Source organism: Patagioenas fasciata, chromosome 1, assembly GCF_037038585.1.
Source record: "Patagioenas fasciata isolate bPatFas1 chromosome 1, bPatFas1.hap1, whole genome shotgun sequence".
NCBI lineage: Eukaryota > Metazoa > Chordata > Aves > Columbiformes > Columbidae > Patagioenas > Patagioenas fasciata.
In genome coordinates this window covers 190,381,464-190,404,797 of record NC_092520.1, presented here as the reverse complement: position 1 = coordinate 190,404,797, position 23,334 = coordinate 190,381,464, and the positions used below count along the sequence as shown (strand labels likewise).

At 38.5% G+C, this 23,334-nt stretch overlaps 1 protein-coding gene across 2 annotated transcripts in view; it reads right to left on the bottom strand.

The window, feature by feature from the left end:
• CPED1 (cadherin like and PC-esterase domain containing 1) overlaps positions 1 to 23,334 on the bottom strand; it is a 149,851-nt gene that overhangs the window by 66,149 nt on the left and 60,368 nt on the right. For both annotated transcript variants that reach the window (XM_065845802.2, XM_071803357.1), the window contains exons 8-16: positions 18,821 to 18,963; positions 16,869 to 16,941; positions 15,847 to 16,014; positions 14,725 to 14,829; positions 13,644 to 13,813; positions 8,439 to 8,506; positions 8,061 to 8,105; positions 6,022 to 6,208; positions 2,222 to 2,390 (exon numbers count right to left, since the gene is read on the bottom strand). In XM_065845802.2, coding sequence (XP_065701874.2) covers positions 2,222 to 2,390; positions 6,022 to 6,208; positions 8,061 to 8,105; positions 8,439 to 8,506; positions 13,644 to 13,813; positions 14,725 to 14,829; positions 15,847 to 16,014; positions 16,869 to 16,941; positions 18,821 to 18,963 — 1,128 coding nt within the window. The remainder of the gene's footprint in view (positions 1 to 2,221; positions 2,391 to 6,021; positions 6,209 to 8,060; positions 8,106 to 8,438; positions 8,507 to 13,643; positions 13,814 to 14,724; positions 14,830 to 15,846; positions 16,015 to 16,868; positions 16,942 to 18,820; positions 18,964 to 23,334) is intronic.

Genomic DNA, 23,334 nt, shown 5'->3' with positions numbered 1-23,334 from the left:
AAGGCATGTAAATTATGTTTAGCAAATATGGAAAAAAGGAAAAAAATGCAGGCTTTTGAGCATTTTAGAGTGCCATTTCTATCTTCAGCTCTAGCCTTTGTTTGCTTTTTAAATGCACTCTCTGATAAGTTTGCCTTTAACATACCTAAAGAAATATTGTTTTAGAATATCATACTGTATCTTCACAGCTCTCATTAGATATTACAAGAATGCTTTTCATCTCACTGAACTTTTGAAGTCCTCCCTAATTCTGAACAATTATATTAATTAGTTATTCACAGATGAACAGAAAACTGAGCTCAGTCAAAAGAAACTTCTAAAACATTTTTTATTTTTATCATTCTAGATCTCTTTGCCTTCACAACACTTCAAAGATTCATACACAGTCTCAGAAATGATATCATAAAACATTAACAACAGTATAAATTCTAGTGTGGGAGGATGTGTATGAGATGGAATTTCTGTTCCTACAGACACATGCCTTAAATTGGGTGATAAGAGGAACTTTCCTCACATCTTCCCAGTCAGTGTGTTCTCCTAGTAGTATAACACCAGCTATTGCTACTCTCCTTTTCATACTAATTCACACCTAAGGTGTCAAGCTAATTGTTGAACACCTGAACTGAAAGCTTAGGTATTTTACATTTTTAATCTTATTTGTATTACTATAACAACTGTAAGATCTAGTGCTGAGCCAGTACAAAGAGCAAGATGGTCCTTGACCTTTTGAGCTTCTAAGATAAGCGTAAGAGAAGATACAACAAATAGGTAAAAGGCCAGACAGCACCATAATCAGGTGTTCAGATCAACAGGCAGCAGGCTATGACTGCTATGAGCATTTTCTCTGGCAGTTCTGATTTTCAGATTGAGGTAATTATCGTCAACATACAATTTGCTATCAACATTTACAATCTCTTTGGCTCCTGTTGTAAGTTTCAGACTTATTTCTCCACAATTAAAAAAAAAAAAAAAAAAAAATCCCTGTTGATCTGTCCCGTAATGTAAACTGTTCTGCCTTTTCCCACCCTGGTCTCCCAGCCTCTTCTGAAGTATATAGAAAGAAACTAGAGAAGGAAAACAAGTTTCACAAAAAGCATATATTGATATATAAAGATCTTCATAAAGAAGATAAAGAGAGGATTCCACATTTTACATGGCTGACTGGATGACAGTTTGAACACTACGGTTTTAAAAATCCTGCTTCATGGTTGCAGAATTAATAGTGATGAAACATATTTCTCTGGAATCCTCCAATATTTGGAATGAGCTCACCAAATCTTTTAATCTGCCTAAAATCCCACAGGCAAAAGCACTGCCCTTCATTATGATTTACCATGTCACTTCCCTTTTGAATTGACTGGCTTATCTTTGTCCACTGTATCAAGTCTCAACTTTTAGTCCTCAAACTCTGGAATTCAAACAGCTTTGCTCCAGCCTGTGTCCCAGGTTTTCTATCTTATGAAGAATACTTTTATCACCGTAGTTTCACTAATTGAAAGCTTCATTTTTCCTTTCTTTCATTATCTTCCTTTCAATTCCATGTATAATGCAGCCTGAGGCCCTCCTCCACCTGTTGCTTCCTAAGCCCTGTTGGACAGACTTTTTTGCATTCAGGACAACCACTGCTTCCTAAGGATTATTATTTGTTAGGAGTATTTTATTTGCTTTCCCAGACTTACTTATACCTGGAAAAATGTAGGTGATGTAGGCAACAATCACTACTTCCTTCAGAGTGATCAGTGGGTTTTTTTCATTGTTTTTTTTTGTTTCATAAATTATGTAGCAGCATTTGTATTGAATAGTGATAAACACACTGTCATAATAGATATCTTTCCTGGTAAAACAAATTCTATGGTTCCATTGTCATAGATAGTTATGACCACTGCAGTCTGCCCACTGCACAGTACTGAGGGACTGTTTTCTCACAGGCAAACAACAGCTCTCTGATGAGTGACATTTTGGCTAACTAAAGTAAGGATTAATTAACCTGGAGCTCTCAAATACATGGTAATTGTAACAGGTACTTATGCTGGACTTTTTATATCCAAAAAAGTTGTGTAAATGCTGTATTTCATACAATTATTAGAACTCAGATTCTAATCACACCAAAACTGACTCTACACCCGCTTTGGCCCATATACCCTAATTTGTACCACTAGATGAATAGAAAGCAGTTAAATTCACTATTAATTTCTATAACAAAAGAAAATAGAGATAATACCTGCACAAATCCACACATCACATAGTCATCAAACAAAGGCAGACTAGGGCGGTCCTCTCGATAAATTGTGATTTTGTAGCTGCCCACAACCTGAGGACTGGGCTGAGAATCATCTGTTACGAGAACAATGACTTTGTTCAATCCAAGGCCAAGGGGGTAGTTAGCAATTCTGCAAGGTAAAACAGGAAAGAAGAGGAATAAACACTAAAGAAACAAAGATTTACACTACTTCATCTATGGCAGATAGAGCTGACTAGCTCCTTGAGACTTCTATTGGTAATGTTTTCTTTCTCTTACAAAATACATGTGATTTAAACTAAAAAACAGCGTAAAAAAAGAATTGTAACAATTTACAATTATTTTCAGAACACAAAATACAGTGAAAATAAGTGAAAACAGCTTCAGTGACAACAATTCTGACATGAAATCTCTGAATGAAGCCACTAGGGACAACAAATTCTGGCAGGTCCAAGTTCATGGTGAAGTCAGCAGGGAGACAAACAAGATCAGAGGTGTCAGCTAGCTCTTGAAATTGTCCACTAGACAAATATGACGGAGTCTCAAATGAACTGCTCAGAGTGAGAGATGAGAGCAAAGCTGGACTGTGCTTTTCCTCCCTTGGCAGGGAAAAGAGAAATGTTGACAGACATAGAACCTGCACATCCAGAGCTTTTATTTTTCTTTGTAAAGGACATATTGCTATTCTGCTTTCCTTTTACAAGGAAGAAATCTCCTAAGTTTTTCACATCTATCTGTGTTCACTGCTAAGGCAGTTTAATATTGAAACACTAAAAGATTGGGTGGAAGAATTTTACGGGAGCTTCTTTTGAAATGATTGTCTTGGTTTAACCTGAGCTAGCAATACAAGCATGATAGGTGCTCACTCACCCCCTCCCCCTCTGCCCCCAATACGGGAGGGAATCAAAAAGGAAGGGAGGAATACGGATTGAGACGATAAACACAGTTTAATAAAATAACAAAATACTAATACACTACTAGTATATACATATATAAGATAAAAGATACTCAGTGCAGCTCCTCATGAACTCCATCCACACTGAGAAGCCAAGAAGCAGCACCTGGTTCCAAACAGCCGATCCCATTAGAGAGAAAAAAGGAAAAAGGCAGAAAGTCACAGACTCCTCTGCAAAATGGCAGGATAGCAAAAGGCTGAACTAAAGAAAGTCCCAAACAGAACTCCCCCAAACAGGTCTCCAAGAATGAAGAGAACACAAGAGAGAGACCAAAAGATCCTGACTCTCCTTAAATAATTAGCATGACACTAATGGGATGGAATACTCTCATTGGTCAGTCTGGATGTCAGTCAGCCTCTTCCCCATCCATGCCCCTGTTCCTCAATGCCTCACATTCGTGGGCAGAGCACTCAGAATGTCCTCGGCTCTCAGACCAGAGCAATTAAAAACATTAACTCTGTACTGGGGTGTTCTCTCTCATTCTCAAACTAAGTCCAAATAATGACCATGCTACCTATGAAAAAGCAAGATTTCTAACTGCATGAAGAAAATTAACTCATTTTCAGTCAAACCAGTACAATGATAAATCAAGACTAATTTTTAATTGAAAACACAGGAAGCAAATTAGGCATTAGATCAGTAAAAACTGCACAGACTGCCTAGTTATTAGCAGACATTCTATGTCAAAATGTCTGCTTCATAGTCAGTCAAAAGACGGTGTGTGACATAGGCACTTCATGTCATGAAGCAAAGCTACCTCTGTAATGATTAAGGATTGTTTCTGCCAAGCAAATAATTGTCCCTGCTCTCCCTTTTATCCACTCACTAATGGTTACATGTAAATAGGCCAGTTCTCTGTTTCTGAGGTACCTGACCCAGGAAACACCTTTTGTCCTTCCTAACATCCAAAACAAAGTCATGCCCAAAACGCCTACCGGGATTGTCCCTGACACATGCTGCTGTCTGTGAGAGAGCTGGTTGGGAAAGCCAAAACTGTGCCAGGAATCAGCAATTAAACATCATGGATGATTGTGGATCAGTCTCAGACCTGATGTTTAGTGATGACTTTTTTCTCTCCCCTATCATCCAGCTCTATACTTCTCTAAAAGATCAGATCAGCTGAGGCTCTTGCTGACAACAAGATGACCGGCTTAGTGGATGAGGGAAAGGCTGTGGATGTTGTTTACCTGGGCTTTAGTAAACCCTTTGACACTTTCCCACAGCATTTTCCTGGAGAAACTGGCTGCTTATGGCTTGGACAGGCATAGTCTTTGCTGGGTAAAAAACTGGCTGGATGGCCAGGTCCAAAGAGTTGTGGTGAACAGAGTCAAATCCAGTTGAACAGAGTCAAATCCAGTTGGTGGCCAATCATGAGTGGTCTTCCCCAGGGCTCAGTATTGGGGCCAGTTCTGTTTAATATCTTTATCAATGATCTGTATGATCGGGTGCACCCTCAGTAAGTTTGTAGATGACACTAATATGGGTGGGAGTGTTGATGTGCTTGAGAGTAGGTAGGCTCTACAGAGGGATCTGGACAGCCTGCACCAATGGGCCAGGCCAGTTATATGAGTTTCAAGGCCAAGTGCTGGGTCCTGCACTTGTGTCACAACAACCCCAGGCAGCGCTACAGGCTTGGGGAAGAGTGGCTGGAAAGCTGCCTGGTGGAAAAGGACCTGGGGGTGTTGGTCAACAGCCAGCTGAACAAGAGCCAGCAGTGTGACCAGGTGGCCAAGAATGCAAACAGCATTCTGGCTTGTGTCAGGAATAGTGTGTCCAGCAGAAACAAGGAAGTGATCGGCCTCCTGTACTCAGCACTGCTCAGGCTGCACCTTAAATACTGTGTTCAGTTTTGGGCCCCTCACTACAAGAAAGACATTGAAGTGCTGGAGAGAGTTCAGAGAACAGCAACAAAGCTGGTCATGAAGCGTCTGGAGTACAAGTCTTATGAGGAGTGGCTGGTGAATCTGGGGTGGATTAGTCTAAAGAAAATTAGATTGAGGGGAGACCTTATCACTACGTACGGTTGTCTGAAGCAAGGTGGGTATACATCTCTTTTCCCAAGTAGCAAGTGACAGGACAAGAGAAAACAGCCTCAAGTTGTGCCACAGGAGATTTAGATTGGATAAAAGGAAAAAAATCTTCACTGAAAGGGTTGCCAAGCATTGGAACAGGCTGCCCAGGAAGTGGCTGAATCAACATCCAAGACATACAGATTTGGCACTTAGGGACATGGTTTAATGAGGGACTTGGCAGTGTTAGATTAACAGTTGGATTCATTCTTCAGGTCATTTTCCAACCTAAATGACTGCATGACAATCCCTTATAGTGTAATTCTGATGAAAACGGGTCATTCTGAATCAGTAAACTTGAACTTCCTTCTTCTTTTGACCACAGTTGCCCTTCTCTGACCCATGTGTGAAGATTGCTGGCTGGGTGACCAAGTCCAGTGGTGCAGTAGCTTAGGCCATAGTGCAAAATCAAGGCCTGGATGTGAAAGCTCAAATTCTTTGCTGTCTACTGTGTGCAGTGTAATAATGGTCTGTTCCCACCCAGCTTTGATGGTGTCCGTGACTGGAGAAGATGACAGAGATGTTAACAACTGCACTCCATAAAGCTAGGGTTGATTATGACTTGAGAACATATTACCATTGCCTTTAGGACATGGACAAAGAAATACAACTTTGTTGAACTCTCTCCAACTTTCCTGTGACTAATTTATAGGCATTCAGTGCTTTTAGAAACACAAAACAATTCTGTAATATTCTGACATACTTCCAGTGTTAAGGACACTTTAATTTTTTTACACTCATATTTTGTCACTCATACCTTGGTCCTTTCTTGTCATCAAGGTGTACTTGACATTGACAATTAGATGGTTCTGCTCCTATCTTCACTGTCACCATGTCAAATGGCACTTCTGCATAGTATTCCTTGGTCTTTGGATTAAATTGAGGATTCAAGTCCAGCTGTGGACTGGTGAAGATCTGCCTGATATGAGATAGGGTATCTTTATCTGTTCCAAGAAGGCATCAAAGAAAAAACTGTGAAATGTATGAACATTTTTAAATAACATGTAACTTCTGGCAGATTGATAACGTGTACAGTGGCAAGATTTTTAGTGCTTGGTTACTCTGAGACTGATAATCCTGCTGCAAGGTTTTAATGGAGTTTGTATTGTCACTTGAGAGAAATTTTGAGACTCTGAAGGGATTTTAATAATTCAGTGCTCAATTACTCTAGTCAGAGTCACAAAACTCAAAGTCTGAGTAAGCCTTTGAAAATGCAAGGATTAGGTCTAGGAGATCCTGTCTCCAGCTGGTTAACTGAAACTTAAAGAAGAGTTAGGCAAAAATTCACAACCTACTTCGGTACCAGCCTGTGTACAGGGTTTATGTACATGTGCAATTTCCAATAAAAATCAAAATAAGTTAGACATACTGTTCATAAGAACAAGTCACATGGAGATATCTAGACCCATGGGGTCATTTGCAGTACAGCTTGAAGGATGTTATATTAACATTCCTAAATCAACAAATTCCAGCTCCTTCCCTGTGTATGAAATCTCCACAATCAAATCCTATTTGCTCAAATGTATCATTTATTTTGTAGTGTTTGCCAAATGACTCATGAGAATAATTATTTGCTGGCAACCCACTTATGACAAATATTTTAATCCAACCTATTGAATTCAGATTTCCAGTACAATTACACATTCAAAACTTGCTTTCCACACGTATTCTCTAGTATGTGCTTAAAAATGTGTACTTCAGAACACACTCCAACCAGGAAACTCTTTTACTATAATATCTGAAAAATCTTGTGGCTTAAAACATGGCTTAAAAGGGTCATAAAGGATGCAAACAGTTCTACGTTGGCCTTTTCTATCTTGAAATATCTGCCTTGAGAAACAAAACAGGGCAATTTCAGCACTCTTTTGCACAGGTTAAAACATAAAGGAAGTTCTGCTGGAAGAGCAGAATTTGGTATAGATTTGTAGGGAAACAGAGGTTTACAAGTTGACACACAGAAGGTATTTTAAAAAATCCTATAGATTAGTATAAACAGTTTTCCAGATTCTGTATGTCTTACCTAGAAAGGTTATCTCACTACTAGCTTAAAAATGAAGAGCAATTTTCAAAATAGAATTTATTGAGGTATTTTCAAAATAAAAGAGCATGCAATCGGAATAGTGACTCCAGTCAGTCAGCCAAGGAGAATTTCTGGACTCTGACACAGAGTTCCTGGAGGCACCATGAGATCAGTAACAGAGGGGAAATGAGCACACCACAGAGCAATTGTTTCATGTTGGTAAGGTGACCCATCAGACAATGTGTCAATGAGGAAGGTAGCAGAAAGCATTGCTCCCACAGAAGACAAATATACTTTGAATCTTTACATATCTTTACATATACTTAAAATATTCCTACAAGCAGATATTTTAGAAAAACTCTTCATCTCTTAAGTAGCTCTTTAAAACTCCACTGTTGAGCTGAAGACCGGCCTTATACAAGGCTGATTAAACTCCACACAAGTTTAAAGGTTATTCCACAAGAACAAATGTATGCTAAAGTTCTTGGAAATAAGGGGTAAAAGTCTATTGACGTGCAGCAAGGGATCAAAGAGTGCTGCAATACTCTCAATAATATGTACACATAGCAATGTTTAACTTTGTGCTTGAGGCTTTTTAACATAAAGCCCAATTATTGAGTGATTCATAAACATTCTTGCTACCTAAAAGTCCTTTTTTTTTACATAGCAGCCCACAGGCACTACATTCACTGAAAGGTTATGCAGAAAAAAAAAAGAAATTTGTTCAAGTAATCTCTCTTCTTCACCCTTAGTGGTCTAGAAAGACCTTGACTTACCATAACTGCACTGCCTTTCTTTAGTCTTACTGGAATAGCGCAATGCTGAAAGATAAACAGAAACAATTAACAATTTTCTTCTCTAAACCTGATTTACAGTCATAGAGGGGAAGGAACTCCCATTGTGTTAATTAGAAAAGATACAGTGTACTTTTATTTTTTTCAATGTCAGATCTTTGCTTTAGGCTCATGACCACTGCTCGTGGGCTCAGCAAAATACCTTACAAAGATAAGGAAGAAATAGGTCTTTTATATATATTAAACCAAGACCTTCCAGCTGCAATGCAAAACAATGTCACCTAAACAATATAAAATATCAGAAGTAGTACAAATTCAGGAAACATAACGTATATAAAAGATCTTACTCTGAATCCTTACCTTCATGAATCTTCCTGAAGTCAGAAGGAACGTTCTGCTTAGGACTCATGCTTTCTTGAGAAGAATCCCTGTCAATTCAAAATCAGACATATTTCTAGATGAATGGAAGGAACAGAAATCAAGGAACTTTTTTCAAAAATTTCTTTATGGCGACACATGGTACATAATATTTTAATACTCTCCATGGAAAGATGAACCTTCTGGATTCAAATTCCCAGCATTAGCAATATTACCTGAACTTACATGACAGAAAACACATATTCTATAATAAATAGTAGTATATAACACACAAAAAAATAAAATCAGAAATACTTTTCAAAACAAAGTTGAGTGGTTGGTAAAAGGAAGAGCAGACATAGCCAAGAAAAAAATAATCCAAATCATATCTCTTAACTGGTGGTATGTTGGTTTTTTAACATATATAAAAGGTTAAAGTTAGACTTTGTTAAAAAGTATTTAAATATTAATGAAGGCCTGTATCACAGTGATTATCTGTTCTGAGGTTAGCATGAATTTATATAAAGGAACATGTACGTGTTGTGATTTGTTTGCTAATTCAAAACAAATCACATGCGCAACATCTAGAACATGTATATAAATCTTCAGTGAAAAAAGACAATAGCAGAAATTCATTTACATGGTAGTGGTGCCCAGTTTGCTAACTCCGCAGATTTTTTCTTTAATATAGCATTCCAGGAGCACAGAAGAAGAAATGCATCAGGTGTCTCTCTAGACCATGTACTGGACCTCTGGCTGATGAGACCTTTTCAGAGATTCATTAGCATTTCTTCAAGCTTACACATTTTCCTTACAGGGTTTTCTGTAGAAGTCCTCATAAAGCATCTTCTTCCCAAATATTGCTACCCATTTAGTTCAGGTTTTCAAAGACACAAAGGCACTGTCTGTGCCAAGGAAGAGAGGAGACAACATTGCTCTGTGCAATCAGCCATCACTAATGTTTCAACAGGAGCTGCTGAAAGCAATATTGAAGTCAATCACAGTAAAATGCAAACTGTCCAGTAACAAAACAGGTTTCTGCATTATCTCACCAAAACAAGGAAAGAAGCACCCCGTAGATCTGTGTGTGTCTGCATGTGCATGAAGATGTAGTTTGAGTTTGCAGGGTCTAGACACTGCCCTAGTTTCATGCACGTTTGTGACCTCCTTCAAAGGAGGCACTTGACAAACTACTAGAAAGTTTGTTTTCCCACTTAAAAGTAATTTTGTACCCCTCTTTCTGCTTGCCAAGGAGGTAATGGTTAACATCTGTCAAATACATTTTTTCTCTCTGCTCTTTTTTGCATTGCCCAGTCCCAAACCCTATCGTAAGGTGAAAACGAGATATTTTAACTCTATAAAACACTGGACTTTGGTTTAGTCAGAAGACACCACAGGAGTGTGGCAGCCACCCCCACTGCAAGGCCACGGCTCTCAAAGGAACTGCATGACCTGCATGTGTCAACTCTGTAAAGAGATTGCGATTATCATCAGAGAACATTAAGACACATATAATAAATCTATCTAATTACAAAAGGGTATCAAAATGTAATATTTAGAAACGATATTACAGAAATACTCAGATTACTGTGTTTATCTCTGCTGAAGACCAGGCTTTGTGATCATCAACACCATTAAGTATTCTGTTGTCCAAGCTCTGTGCAGCGGGCAGGACTGAGGAACAACACAAAGTTCTTCCTCAGGCAGGGAGCAGCTGAGGTCCTGGGCTCTGCAGAGTCCTTTCCTCCACGCTCTGTTACTGAAGAAGGGACCCTTGTTTATATAAGCAGCCCCTTATTTACTTTACTCATTATATTGTAGTAGCTATCAAGCGCAGATGACGGCATTGCCTACACACTTTGCAATTAGCTCTAATGAAACTAATGACTGTACGTTGGGTACCCGAGGTGAGTGCATGTTCGTGAATGCACCTTTTGAGAGATCCCCACCATATATGTCACAGACTATTGATAGTGAACCTGTTCTTTAGGAATCTCTCTGATTCAGCAAACAAGGATTGACAGCAGCAATAGCAATATAGCTCTGATGCTCCAAGCAATCAGAAACAGAGGCAATGAAGGATGTGTAGAAATAGATAATATCTCTCCTAAGATTAAAATATAAAAAGAAAAAAGAACTAGTCAGTTTTGGGACCTGCCATGGATGTGTTAGTTGTGGATGGTGTTAGTTGTGGATGGTCACAGAGTAAAAACTGAGATCATATCTCAGTATTCAGTAGATTTATGAATTCTTTTTCTTTAGATTATGTTTTATAGGTGTCTCCTGCAAATGAGGAGCCACCAGTTGTAATTTTGTAAGATATGATCACTAGCAAACTTTTTCTGTTTGATTAACTGGCAGTGTGATCTCTCTGTTGTAGAGTGTTTGCTTGGCTTCAGTCACAGTTTCCATGAGAGCATTTAGTTCACTGAATGAAGTATCTTGTTCTGGTCTTCAAAAGAGAAATACAAAATTGAAGACCCAAGAGTGGGATTGGTTTCCCGGCAATTCAGCCCAACTGCCTGTCTCTCTCCCTTCCTCAGTCTCTCATTCCTACCATTGCAGATCAGTAGTCTTATCCAGACTTCTTGCTGTTGTCTTTTTCCACCTCATAATCCAAACCATGTTTGTTTCTCAAACTACCCAGGTGATGAGCATGACCAAGTTAAACTCCAAGAAACTTTTCAATCCAAATTCAGTTTGAGGGTTGCTGCTTCTATTTTGACCTAACAAAGGGCTCGCACTTGGGAAACCAGTAACACTTTTACAGGTATATGAATTGACGTCATTAAAGCATTTGCAACTTTATTGGCCCGTTTAGGCTTTTGTCCTATGCAAATATAGAAGGGTTAGCTTTTCTTACTAGTCTGATTCTCCCATGCTACCCTGCTGCCTGAAACAGCCATACTTGCCATGGAACTTCGCAGCCCTTATTCTAAAAGACAGTAATGATGTATGTCTCAGTCATATCACAAGTTCAAACTGTATAGAGTTGAAAGCAGTGCACAAACAACACAAGAAAATTTATTCCAGTGCATGCTAGGTAGGACCACTTCATCATTTTTAAAGAACTTTGTCATATGTTATACCAATACATCTGAGATGGTCATTCTCATCTAGGCTGCAACCATTTCATTATAGTTTGAGATGAGTTTCTATCTAGAGTTCTTCTTGCTTCTTCTGTGGAAGGAATTCAGAGAATTCACTAATACCATTGCAGGTTTCATTACTAGTCACATAGATGAAATGGGTTAAGAAAAGTAGACCAGGAAATGTCTTTACATCCTGTCTCCATCCTATGGATTCATGATCAGTGAACATAACTATACAACAACATCTAAGTCAAAAGTCATTACTTTTCCCATAAGTATCCATCCTTGTCCAGTTGGACAGTCAGCTATGCAAATCACTGCATTTTGTAGATGGAAATACCAATTTTTCAAAGTCAGAGAAATAAAAACTGTTAAATAAATCAACTGAATAACCTAGCCTTAACTGAAGAAACTGAGGAAAAGTGTTCTGATATACAAAGTCATCAAAACTGAGAATCTCAAAAAAGATTAATCAAAGCTCAAAGAGAATGCATACCTGAGTTATCTGGGGAGTAAGCTCTACTAAGCTCTTCTTTGCAATTAAGTGTAATTACATGCATATCTGACACATGCATCACCATCATATGCATGTAGCTATAGGAGTGGAAGATTATGATTTAGCAATGCCAAAACACATTTTTTTAATACAGTAAATAAACAAAATAGTATTAGCTTAGCCATTGCAGAAACATACAGTGCAAAGAAGGAGATTGGCCTATGCCCTGGAGAAGGGTCATGATACTTCTACATATTTATACACATACAATAATGTTCAACCTGAAGAAGAAAAAAGAGGCCAAGGGGCTTGTTCAAAGTGAGTGAGTGGCACAGCTTAGATTAGAATAGAAAGCTGCTAAAGTTTGGTATGCTTTGATATGCAAACCTAAATATTTTGGCAAAAGGGCAAGGGCTTATACATGAATGCAAGCAGCTGCATCTTTGAGTTACTTTTCATGGAGTAGCTAGCAGTAACAACAATAATACTTAGCACATTCACAACACTGTGTATTTTAAAAACATTAATAAACAGTCATCTAGCATTGTGTTTAAGTATAAGGTCCACTTCATAGCTAAGCAAACAACCGTAGAGATGACTCTTGACTTGCTGAAAGCCACACCAAATTCAATGAGGAACAAAACTAGAACTCAAGAAATCTTACAGATGCCTTATATATATAGTCACTATGGCACTGTCCAAGCAACATGGTCAAGATAATGCCATTTGCACGTTCTCCTTGAGACTCAGTTTCTAATGTGCCTCCACCCCCAAGCCCTTGTTTGCAAATAATACATGCCTGTAGTCAGTAAAGAAGTATGGCATAAATGTATATGAAATGTCATTAGCTTGGAGAGATTGAACACATTTTTAAACAATTTAAAAATTTTATACTGAACATATAGTATACCACAACTTTTCTCCTTCCCGAAATTCCTTCCTTACTCCCTCTTTTCTTTCCTCCTTTTCTTCCTTCTGTTTTCCTTTCTTTATCCCTGTCTTCCTCCCTCCTTATTAAACTTAAAATTTATTGCCAGAAGCTCAATGGATCCAAACTTGCCATTACAATATTTTTCCAGCTTTTCAAAAACAGTTAAAATGAGGATCTCAGCGTATGGTGCTCTTTGACTGCTTTCCTGTTAGACAGGAAATGTAGAGTCACTCAAAATTATTAGTCCCTCTTGGAAAAATCTTCACCTGAAATTTTCACATTTCCTTTACAGTTTTGCTTCTAATTAGTGAATAAATTAAAATATGGCCTTAACCCTGGTAAGCACTCCTATTTTTGAGTTTACGGTTGTTTAGAAACAACCTACCTAATTCACTTCATATTTCTTAGAAAAAAAAATACTGTAGGTTTAATTAAGTTTTTAACCCAGCATTCTTTGGATTAGAAAGTGAAGCAAATGGGCAAAACTGCCCTATGTAGAAATGTAGCTGCAACTCTGATGGCAGCACAGCTGACAGTGCACCATGACGGGATGATGGATCCTCATCACAACTGTCGTAAATACACCTACATCTACTGAAGGATGAAGTTTTATGGTGCTCACTGGAGCTACTGCAGCTAGTATCATTTGAGAAACTATTCCTGAAGATACCAAGTAATAGCTGTCTTACCATTCTGAAAGATTTGTATGTGCCTCTTCAGTCATGAACTGGAATTGTTCAAGTAAGCTGGAGAGTAACCAGTGCATAGTTAGGAGTGAACCAAGCCGCCTCATGGGGTCAACCATGTGATAAAGGTCACGCAGTAAAGTTTGAATCTTGGGTGCAGTAGAAGGGAAAAGCTGAGAAAAGAGACACTGATTAGACACTACATGTGATAATATTTGTAAAATGCAAAAAAAAGTGAGAAAATATCAGAATACAGTGTATATGGCATGCAGATGGATGTATATTAATGTTCTTTCCCACAAGTATAGTAAATGACAAACTTGCCCAGCCTTTGAAATCACAATTACTAGTGCTGACATGCAGGTCCAACTCCTTTGCCTCTGATTCAACTTCCAGATCTATTTAACTCAGTCCCTCTTCAGAAAGTCTCATCCATTTCCAACCTTGATACTCATCCAGGAGGTCTAGAAGAAATCCTGATATACTGCAGACTTTCTGAACAACAGATCCAGATGCAGATCTTTTATTTCTCTAATAGTCATCACTTCCCTCATTAGATGCCACGCCTATTAACAGACATTGATTGTTATTCCTCCATCTCTATTCTTCTTCAAAAATGGAATCACTTGAAGTGTGAAGAAGAAGATGTATTACATACTCCACCTGCTTTTTTACCACTTTTTCATCTATATCTATTCTCTGGTCATGATCTCAGTGTTGTGCTGGCCCCATTTCTTCAATTCACACTTGCTTTGTTTCATTATCATTCCATTTTCTTACCAACTCATTAGTAATTTACATAGTTTTCCTCCCTTTCGTTTCATTCTATTTTCTGGTCTCTGTTTCTGCTTTAGCTATTCTTTTCAATGAATCCTTAACTCAAATTCTCTGTTTTATTTCTTTATCACTTCTAATCTAAATTCCAAAAATCCTCCAAAATAAAATCAACATAAGCTCTCCCTGCTTCCCTGTCCATCCAGCCTAATGCACATGCCAGAGATAGCAAAGAACAGTGATGAAAGTGAAATGTTAAGAGATTTACATAAAATATGTATCCAATATAACAAAACCCTGTTTATTTTACCAGCTCAAATCGTCCAAGACTCTTCAGCTCTTGTATGAAAGTAATCATTGAATTTATCTCTTCTAAAGACAAACATTGCTCATCTTCTCTGTGGTACGTTCCATCCTGTGAAGGAAAGGGCAGCATATTCTGGTGAAATCCAATGGAAGACAATGTATTTTCACTATACCCCAATCCCTCTGGTGATCAGAGGAACAACTTACAGCAGCGCTCAACTTGCCCTCACCTCATCCAAAGTCATGTCAAGCCAGCTCCTTGATAGCTCTTCCCATTTTTCAGTCTAGAATAAAGTAGACTGCACTGGTTTTGTGTAGAAGAGTACCCATAAAAACTACCATGGGAAGAGACTGCATAAAGTACAGACAATTAAGCGGACAGTTCGAAATGTGGTCTGATCACCTGTGGGAGGCAGACTTTGGTAATCATATTGTACGTCTACCCATGCCTATGTCTGTGGCTTCCCACTTTATCCTGTCACAAATGTAGAACCCATGACCCTTTTATAGTCACACCTGCCTGAGAGGCAGAAGCCACATATAAATTAGTCCCTGTAATTCTTGCAAGCAGGGGGTTCCTCAGAAATGCCCCCTAAGAGTGTCCAGACTGAGAGAAATGCTGCTGAAGGAGAGTCCAGCTTGTCAGAAACAGATTTCACTAGTGATGCAAGGTTAATACAGACCCTATAAATGTAAAAAAAATTGTAGTTGGATCTTGCATTCAGAATAAGACATGAAGTTGTAGGAAACAATTTAATTCTGATGCTTGTGAATCTATTTGTTTGATTTAATGAATTCTAGGTTTATAAAAACACACACAACAATAGATTAAAAAAGATCATTTTAAAAAATGGTGGGAAAATTACTTTGTAAATGTTTTAATTTTATCTTTAAAGCACTGTACTTTGGGAAATGACATAATTTGAGAGTGGAATTTTTCTTAAAGAAAATTCTGTTATTCAATATAATCACAGTTTTTCTCGTTACTTCTCCAAAATTCAGTAACACACAGTTTTGATTCAATAAATACTTCATTCTATAAATTTGTACCAACAATTTCATAAGGGCATACAAATCAGAATTAAATATTTTCAAATAATTAATGAGAAAAAGTGAAATGAACAACCTTCCTCACAGTTGATCCATGTATTTTTTGTAAAGTTTCTATGAAAGTGGATGTGGAGGATTCATTAGATAATAGAAATTTAAAAGTATCTTCAAAAAGAAACTCTTTAAAGGTTTGGTCCTGAATATTTGATTCATCCTCATCTTGAAAGTCAAAGTTTCCATGCACCTGTTGGAAAACAAAGCAAGAATTCATAGTCCGAATATCTAGTCCAACCTTCCCATAGCCACATATACCAAACTGGAACTATTTATACAAAAAAAGTCATAATAACACTAACAAAACAGACAGTATTATGAGACAGCAAATGCGGTACCACATTTTCTGTTAGAAATACACATCACAATGTTTGCTGCCCTCCAGTGGAAAGAGTAAAACATTGCAGTCTCATGTGAGAGCTTTTTGTGTGTGTGTATTGAAATATTGTTAAAAAAGTAAAATGTCAGCTTATATGTTAACACAACTCTCTTAGGTGTTTAGAAGTTACTACAGATGAAGGTATAAGTTTTACAATATATAAACACAGTGAATAAACTCATGTTTACAAAATATGAATAAATTAGTATTTTAGCACGAACGTGGATATCACTTCAAGCTGTCGGTGTGTGCATAAAAGCAGGTAATGAACTGAAGAAGTACAATACAGTTCACGGGAAGCTTTAACTTGTATTAAAAACCTGTTGTGGCATTTTAACTTCCTCCCTTCCTCTTTTTTCTGGCACACTTCATACCTAACTCTGCTTGCATGCAATGTTTCCTATGGATTTTGTTTTGCTGGTATTCAGTTGGGGTAGTAATCCCATAATGATAAAACTGAAAGGTTTGCACACTTAAACAGCATGGTGAACTTTGGAGGAACTCTGACCCTTAAAAACTGGTTTGTCCCACAGCAACTCTCCCCTTTAAGGCAAAATAAATATTAATTTACTTGGACATTCTTCAGAGTTTTGAAAGAGGCTTCCCTGCTGTGTTTTTCCTGTAAGTCATTTTGGGTCAAGCAATAATTTGTGTCATTTTCTCACCTTAAGAACTACTGGGTATATGGAGGTGCCAAATCCAATGTCAAAGGTTAGCATTTGAAAACATTGGCTGCATCTGAAATACAGTATAACAGGAATCGTATTCAGTGAGGTTAGATACTGTTGTGAAATGTGTGTTACAATGATAGAACACACACGAAGGTCCAGAGAAAGCATGAGATACAGACTAAAAACAATTTCTAAGAAGAGTCAGGAGCCTTAAACATAGATGGAGTCATATTGTGAACTGATTAAAACAGTGATGTATTAAAGTGTATTTATATAGTTTATTTTTAAACCAGTGAGGGAGATGAACTACACTGGAGGAGGAAATCCTTTTTGTTGAGAATGAGGTCCTGCAAAAGCTTTGAAGACATTTGGAAGGCAATAGATGGTGAAACTCTCCAGGTTCATTGAACCCGAAGAGTTGTGCTGCAGCTACAGGGATTTCTGAAGGCAGGGGCTGGGAGCTCTGAGCAAGTCTCAGATTACATACACAAGAAATACTTACCTCATTGGTAAAAAAATGTCACTGTTTGGACCACTGTCAAAATAGCTCCATCCCTATTATACTCCTCCCCTCCTCACCACCCTTTCCACTCACAATGTAATCTTTATTTCCAACTTGCATATGTTAAATAGTGAGCTTTATATTACTGCTATTGAAACACCTGAGCTCTCAAATAGCTCTATAAAACATATAAAAGTAATAAACAGTAACTTATTTACTATTTAACATAAAAATGTCAGGGATGTGACATAACATATATATAATACATATTACTTTAAATTAGAAAAATATTACATAATAAACGTTGATTTATATGTAACAACTCTAACACTCTGAGTGATTACAATGATTTAACACCCACTGAAACATGACTGTTGCTGCCTAGGTGCATTTCTTAGGGTACCTTTCATAAAGCATTCTACAGTGCCTGTTGTTCAGATTGCCACCCCCAGCCATCTCTGAACTGTCTGGGCTACTGTAACATTCAACTGACACATGACAGAGGGCTCATTGAAGCCCAGTTGTGAGTGATTTGTTTTCATTTGTGCTGCCTGAAACACTTCATCAAGACACAGCATCTGGTCATAAGTATTCCTCATAACCTTTTCACAAACCAGAAACACTGGATGTTGAAGAGTCTTACTCCCTAACCACAGCACATCCTCACTTTGTAAGCAAGTATGAAATAGAGGGGATTTTGTTATTTTAGGAGTCATGGATCCTCTGCTGTTTTTTTTTTGTTCTAAGGAGCTATCTTGACAATGGCACAGCAGTGAGCACTGTGTCCTGGTTTTGTTAAAAACAAGAACAGTTTCTCTTTTAGTGAATTTTCCTTTCAGCTAAATTCTTCTAAGTAACTGCACTTTTCTGAGTTTGGCTGCATGTTTTTGCAGATAGGAGCAATGGTATGCAAGGTCACTGACAAAAATGTACATTCCATAAGTGGGAGGGGCATATTTGCAAGGAGGGGCAAACAGAACTGGTGACTAAAATTGACCAACTAAATATTCCATCCCATCCACGTCATACACCCTATAAAAGTGGGAGATCACAAGGGTCTCACTCTCTTTGACCGTGGCGAGCATGTGAAGAGGACCCTGCCTGTCATCCCTGTGATCCGAGGCCTGGTTCCAGACCCTGCATCCCTGAATCCACTTCCAGTTTTCTGCAGAGTCCAGCCCAGGACTTCCGGGTGTCTGCCCTGCAGCGGCTGGAGCAGTGAGGAGCCTGGAAATTCAAGATTGGTTTTGTATGTTTTGTATTATTTTCTCTATTTTATTAGTAGCATTGGTAAATAATTTCTAACTTTTTTCCAACTTGCAAGTCTCCTCTCTTTTCCTCCTATTGCTTTTCCTTGGTGGGAGGGGACGTAGTTAACAGAGAGCATCTGCCATGGTTTATTGTTGCCCTGCATTAAACGTTGACAACACCGCAAGTCACTTACCGATTGAAAGAATTTGGTCCTGAGGCAGAAGATTCACTGAAGATCTCAGTTATAAGTAGAAGTTTGCTTATGGCTTCCTTCATGTTGTTGAAGGCTTGTTGGGGAGAACCACTTTTGAAAAATAACTCAAAAAACCTTTGCAGCTGTGGAAGAAATTACATATGGTTTTGAACTTTCAAGGTAAATCAGTGCTTAAGATCATAAATTAAAAGTCTGTTAGAAATAAAAATTGCCTTAGAATATAAACTTCAATTCTTATTACTTTGCACAGTAAAGATGCATGAAAAGAACCATGCAGCATACTAGAAGAAAAGAACTGTTTTTTTAGAAATAAGTATATCAGAAACAAATTCTGTATGAATGGTTTATAAAATATTACTCACAGTCTAAGCTTACTTTGACAAAAGCTTTTGCTGTCAACTGGTTCTAGGCAATAGAAATCACAAACACTTTTTCCTCAGCAGTAGGTAATAGCACACTCAAAGTAAAAGACTTCTCTCTTGTTAACATTCTATGCCAAAGGCTTGACCTTGCCTATGAATCCTTACCCCATGTTAACAAGCTTTAAATAGACTATAGAAAAGAGATGTTGAAAAATTGATCAGCCACCACAGCCTGTGTTTTGACTGGACTCTGGCTTATCCTGAGATTTTTAGTCTCACGAATCCTCCCAGTGCCATATTCTCTGGCCTGCATGACACTGTCCTCTCGGTTTCTTTCATCACTCATCAGAATTCACCTGCTGCATCACTTACGATTCAGCAAAATGGAACTGGAGCAACACAGAGCCCCAGTGAAGAGTGGGACACAGGGAGGTTTTGTTTCATTAGAGTCCCTTGTGCTAAGAAAGACGCTGCCTTTGAACCCCATTATCACACTGCACAGAACCCAATTAATGTCTGAACTGTGTAAAACTATTAGGTAATTAAGTAGCACTATATTACCAGATACATTTATACAGTATAAAAGTACTCTCTTTAGAGATGAAGGACTATAGTATACACAGAACATGTTTTGTATTGAGATTCAGAAAAGAAATAAATTCTGATTATTTCTGAGAATTTCTCTACTAAATTGACTTGGAAATGCAGTTATATATATATATATATATATATATATTATCACCTATCCTACAAGACCCACTTGGGTATCTTGACTGAAGTACGCACACTTCTGTAGACAACCCCACTGGGGACTGATGTGGCTGCATCTCTCTAGCTGCCTTTGACTACAGTCATGATCAAGTGTTCATTGCAGATGAGTTTACAAAGCTTGGCATTTATCAGAAGTTTGTAACAAGGCTTAATGTAATGTTTTGAGTCTCAAGCATGATCATAGAATCACAGAATGGTTTAGTTTGGCAGGGACCTCTGGAGGTCTTCTTGTCCAAAGCCCTGCTCAAAAACGGCTACCTGGAGTGAGTTACACAAGACTGTGTCCAGACAGCTCTAGAATGACTCAAAATTTGGAGACTCCATAACCTTTCTGGGAGACCTTTACCAGTGCTCAGTCACTGTCACAGCAAAAAAATGCTGTTCCCTGATGTTCAGACATAACCTCCTGTCTTTCATTTTGTGACCATTGCCTCTTGTCCTGACACTGGGCACCACTGAAGAGACTCACTCTGCCTTCTTTACAGTGTCCGTTCAGATATTCATACACACTGATGAGATCCCCCTGAGCCTTCTCTTTTCCAAGTTAAATGTTTCCAGCTCTTTCAGCCTTTCCTCATATGTGTGATGTTCCAATGCTTTAATCATTTTAGTAGGTCTTCGCTGGACTCTATCCAGTATCTCCACAAATTTCTTGTACTGGGGAGCCCAGAACTGGACACAGAACTCCAGGTATGGCCTTGCCAGGGGTGAGTAGAGGAGAAAGATCACCTCCCTCAACCCACTAGCAATACTTCTCCTCATGCAACCCAGTGTATCATTTACCTTCTTTGCCACAAGGACACATTACTGCCTCATATTCAACTCACTGTCTATCAGGATCCCCAAGTCATTTTCTGCAAAGGTGCTTTCCACTTGATCAGTGCCCAGCAGGTACTGGCACATGGAGTTGTTCCTTCCCAGGTGAAGGACTTTGCACTTCCCTTTGTTGAACTGCACGAGGTTCCTGTCAGCCCATTTCTCCAGCCTGTTGAGGTCCCTTTGGATGGCAGCACAAAGCTCTGGTGTATCAGCCAGTCCTCCCAGCTTTGCATCATGAGAGTGTACACTCTGTCCCATCACTCAGACATTTAATGAAGAACTTGAACAGGGATGGACCCAGTAGGGACCCCTGGGGTACATCACTAGTTACTGGTGATGCATTATGACACATTCACTGTGCTGACACTAGATCTCTTTAAAACATGCTTCTGTGCACTCTAGTCCACAGAATTTTCTAGGCAGTGTTAAAGCCCCCCCGCCTTGTGAGTGTGAACACTTCCAAGCACACTGGTCTGCATTGGCATGGTTGAATGGCTTTCTTTTTCTTCAGGCAGCATATTGCAGTCAAATGTAACAAGCATTTTCCACATTCCTTTAAAATATACTGTATCATTGCCTACAGCCAGCCATGGGAAATACTCAGACATGCAGCTAATGCTGATCTTCCTTTGGTTTTTGCTCAATTCCAGTAACTCCATTCTGTTGTGCTGGTAAATAACTGGTGGGCAGGAAGATGTTTTGCCTGTCTTCTGTTCTTGTCACCTCCGGTTTTATTCTAACAAGTCATTTCCTTCCCTAGCTTTACTGACTAAAAGAAATGTGTCCCATGCACAGATCTGGGCTGAAGGTTTGTGATGTCTGGGACTCTTTCTGCTTTTTCTGATAAAGTTATTTGAAATTACAGTAGGAAAAAATATGACGACAGTATATATGACTGAAGTTATAAAATTAAACTCTGACTGCTGGGAAATTGAAAAGCAAAGGTTGAACATATAGCCTCAACTCTGCCCTTTGGATGTTTGCATCATCTTGAAATCCTGCATTACATCAAACTGTATTTTTATGCTGTAGAAAGTTTTCCATGTGTACTGCAATTCCCTGAGTCTCTAGGGCAAAAGAGCCCCAGAATTGCTGTTTAGAAAGAGAATACACAAATACTCAGATCACGCTCCATTTCATTTCACAACAGGCTGAGAGAGTGCCTGTGATTCCCAAATTCTAAGAACATCAGAGTTGTGTTTCTCTCACAGAATAGTACAAAGACTATAACCAAGAAGCTTCACATTTTTCAAATCAATTCTGATTTAGATTAATCTCTGAATGAAATTGTTCCATTTCAGTTCCCTGTTCAGGTCAAAATCAGTTAATTAAAATGTTCATGTGAAATAAAAAAATTTAACTGAAGACTCATCTCAGCAAGGTGGGACTACACGGTGGTTTTTCAGCTGTCTTTGACAACTATTTCCACCATTTCTGCAAATCCCGTACATCACTCACATAGCTGCTATACTGGTTTGCACCTTTCCTCTAACTTCCTAAATCTGCAGTGGGCATTGAGGGGCTAAGTGAGAAGCTGTGTGATTTTGCTGTACAGCAAACAGAAGGAGCTACAGAATTTCAGAGATGGGTATTATTGGACGGAAGGGCAACAGGGACAGAAAAAGCCCCATTATCTCATTTGCTCCTCACTGTAAATCAATTCCTAAGCACTTCAAAATGAAGGATAAACAATGCATGTATTTCAAGTAAAAACCAGAAATGCATTCAGAGCATGCTGTTGGCCCTACCAGCTAAATGTTTCCAGTACAACAGGCATTAAAATAAAACTGGCTGTTTCATGAAACTGGATTTTAGTCACAGAATCACAGAATCACAGAATGTTAGGGATTAGAAGGGACCTCAAATCATCCAGTCCAGTCCCCCTGCTGGAGCAGGAGACCTCTTTAGCCAGATCAGACAAGGAAAGTTGCTCAACAGGTTTTCATCAGGGGATATCAGGTTTTAGGGTGAGGCTTATTCTAAGCCAATGGCTGAAAATAAACATTTAGTCAGTCTGGTTCAGGACCAATAGAGACAAGATATTAATGCTTCAGGTAAAATTCCAATTCATGAAAAAAATCCCATTTAAACCAGTTCAGGTTAGGTTTGACTCCTGCGGATTCTACAGGATTCTCAGCAATTGACAGGGAAAAATATAGTATATGGATTAGGAGAGATGAACTGTGAAAACCTGCAGCAACCTCAGGGTTCTGCATGTGCCCGATAAAGATCTATAAATATCTGTGTTCATGGAGTTGAAAGTTACTTCTGATGCTTGTTCTCCTGCCTTCAGAGGAAATAAACTACCTGTCCAGCAAGATTCAGTCTCATTATTGATTGAGCCTGATTAAAAGCAGCATTAAATGGTAGAATAGAGAACAGAATGGGAAAAACTTGTGGCAATCACAGGAATTTAGTCTGGGAGAAAGCTGACCTCTGGCTGGCAAATTTTTAAGCAAAGGAATAGGGATTAAATTTTAGTAGGCTACAAAACTTTAATGCAGACATGCACATATATTTTTTACAATGACACCATTGTAT